The sequence below is a fragment of the Cyprinodon variegatus genome, unplaced genomic scaffold (assembly GCF_000732505.1).
Source record: "Cyprinodon variegatus isolate N-32 unplaced genomic scaffold, C_variegatus-1.0 Scaffold583, whole genome shotgun sequence".
NCBI lineage: Eukaryota > Metazoa > Chordata > Actinopteri > Cyprinodontiformes > Cyprinodontidae > Cyprinodon > Cyprinodon variegatus.
In genome coordinates, this window is record NW_015151036.1 from 256,242 (window position 1) to 258,800 (window position 2,559).

The 2,559-nt window shown below is 37.7% G+C and overlaps 1 protein-coding gene across 1 annotated transcript in view; it reads right to left on the bottom strand.

The window, feature by feature from the left end:
- The window catches only part of kdm7a (lysine (K)-specific demethylase 7A), a 43,587-nt gene that overhangs the window by 15,934 nt on the left and 25,094 nt on the right, over window positions 1-2,559 (bottom strand). The window contains exon 5 of the mRNA XM_015392279.1: window positions 318-459. Coding sequence (XP_015247765.1) covers window positions 318-459 — 142 coding nt within the window. The remainder of the gene's footprint in view (window positions 1-317; window positions 460-2,559) is intronic.

Here is a 2,559-nt window from a genome sequence, read left to right on the forward strand (position 1 = left end):
GAAAAAAGTCAGAATTCTTGACTTTTTTCTCAGAATTCTTGACTTTTTTTCTCAGAATTCTGACTGAATTCTGACAATAATAAAAAGTAAGAATTCCAAGAAAAAAGTCAGAATTCTGACTTTAATCTCAGAACTCTTTACTTTAATCTCAGAATTCTTGACTTTAATCTCAGAATTCTGACTGAATTCTGACAATATATACTGAAAATTTAAAAAATCAGTTAACTTTTTTCTTTTTTTTTTCAGTGGCCCTAATCCTCTTCCGTAGGTTTTAACCCAAACAAAAATGGCATAAAACAAACTTTGGGGTATCTTACTTTGTGTCAGAGAACTCCAGGCTGATGAGATTGAGGACTTTGGGACGATGGGGTTTGGTGAAATACTTGATAAATTCGCTGAGTTTCATCTTGCTGTCTGCCTGCCGCGCTACATCGATCACGTCAATAACTTTGTCACCACCTGGTTAAGAGGAAACATTTTTTAGTTCATGGAGGATCAGAAAATACATTCTGCAGCTGCTGGACATCTGAATAGAAAATATGAAAAGTTTCCTAATTAGCTGTGAGTGGGCGAGAGGTTTAAAGAGGTCAACAGCTTGCTGCCATGTTTGTGTGCTTTTAGAGATCAAGCCCTGAGGGAAACTGGCATCAATATGGCCGCCTGGGGTGGGGGGGATCCAGGGGGATGCAAGCGAGACAATCTGTCCAGACCATCAGTCCCTGAGGAGGAGGGGGGAGTGGGTGGAAGCGCTTCGGTGTGGGAGAACTTAAACATGTAGGGAAATACTTGAAGAAAAAGAGAATCTGAGGAAAATCAGTCTAGAAAAGCTGGATCAGACCAAGACAGCTGCTTTTTGTATTTCCCCACATCTCTCAGATACTTTTCTTTTTCCTTTTGCCCTGTAGCATGTTGCCTCTTCTATTCTCCCCCAGCTCTGACGGCCCAGCTGGCCAGTGTCTGACGACGGCCAACAGCTGGAGTGAAAGCGGTCCGTCACATCGTGAGACGAAGCTGGCAGGAAACCCCACAACATGGAGCTTCAACAGCATCACTTCAAAGTCTTTTCATAAATGTAAAGTAAAGCTAATTCCCGCCAGCAGAAAGACACATTACTTTACTCTCTATAGTAAAATAAGGTCCTAAATGAACATAAATTGCTGTAGAAGCTTCTTTTAAAAAAAGCATGATTGAGCAGGGCCTCCACGTCTAGATCAATTATCAGCGTTGGGAAAACATCTCTATTTAAATATCATTGCTTGAATAAAATCTGCATTTCTTAAATTGCTTTGCAGAGCTCAAACATCCTTAAATAGTTGTATGAGTAAAGAAATGCAACACAAAAATACCCAAAACAAAATAAAAAAATGATTTCTAAATCAGTGCATTGGGAATACTGCACTGGAACTAATAAAGAAAAGTATAATGATTGGGTGATAATCTATAATATGATCAATAATGTTTTTCTTTTAATACTTAAGCAAACTGCTCAAGAAGGAAACGCTCACAAAAGAAAAAGGCCAGTTTATTAAGGACTGATTAAGAGTGTGTGCCAAGAGGTTTGAACCAATCAGCACCGTTTCCAATCTAGTTTTAAAAGAATTTTAAAGTAATTGTTAAATCAAGGTAACCTGGAGCCGTTTATTAAGGCGTTCTGTAAAAAACTTCAGCATAACAATACAATATAGCAGCTACTGAATATTACTGGAGAGTTAAAGTTAAAAGTATAGTGGAGGACTTTCAGGAACTGTGGAAAAGACCCGCCCTCGTCCCTTAATAATAAATAAAAAATAAAAATGCACAACCCTGTATCCGCTCCCGAGAGGGAGCACGCTCTGTTCTGTTTAAAAGTTGCCGTTTGCATCGCTCATATAAGCTTACTTTCCCAAAGAAGATTTGCAATTTTTCCACTATGTCAGCCTCACCACCGATAAGTGAAAATGAGTATGAACACATAAACGTATCACCAGAATGATTGACAGTTAGGAGGGCCAGTTATTTTGATGATCCACCTGGAAAAAGAACATCCTCCACTATAACTGTCAGTGAAATCATTTTTTTTTTCTTGGAAAAAATGTATATTTTCTAACAGTTCAGATAATGTATTTTAAAGTTTTTTGCTTCACGTTTTGAGATTTGTGCAAAATTATTGTATTTTGTGTCGAACTATTTTTTTTGTTGAAAGTTAACGCAAGATTTGTGTTTATCTGAAAGGCTGCGACTTGAATACGCAGAGAAGGAGCAGAAGCTTGGAACAGAGCTACGTGTAGCAGCCTCATGTTTCCTGTAGCTGTAGGTATTTTGCAGTTATGTTTGTAATGTTTTGTAAATTTATATGTTATGGTGTTTTTATTACTTGATATTTTAATTTAGATTGGACGACGAATAATTATTCTAAGACTTCTGAAGTGGCAGGTGGTCATAAGGTAATTTTTGGTAAAGCACGAGTCACCCGACTGTCTGCAAATGCTTTAAAAGCTTTGTTTTTGATCTCTATAGTTTTAACAGCTTTAATAAAGAGTCTGTCTAAAGGAAGCTGTGCCAGTGTCGTCACTTTGGAGT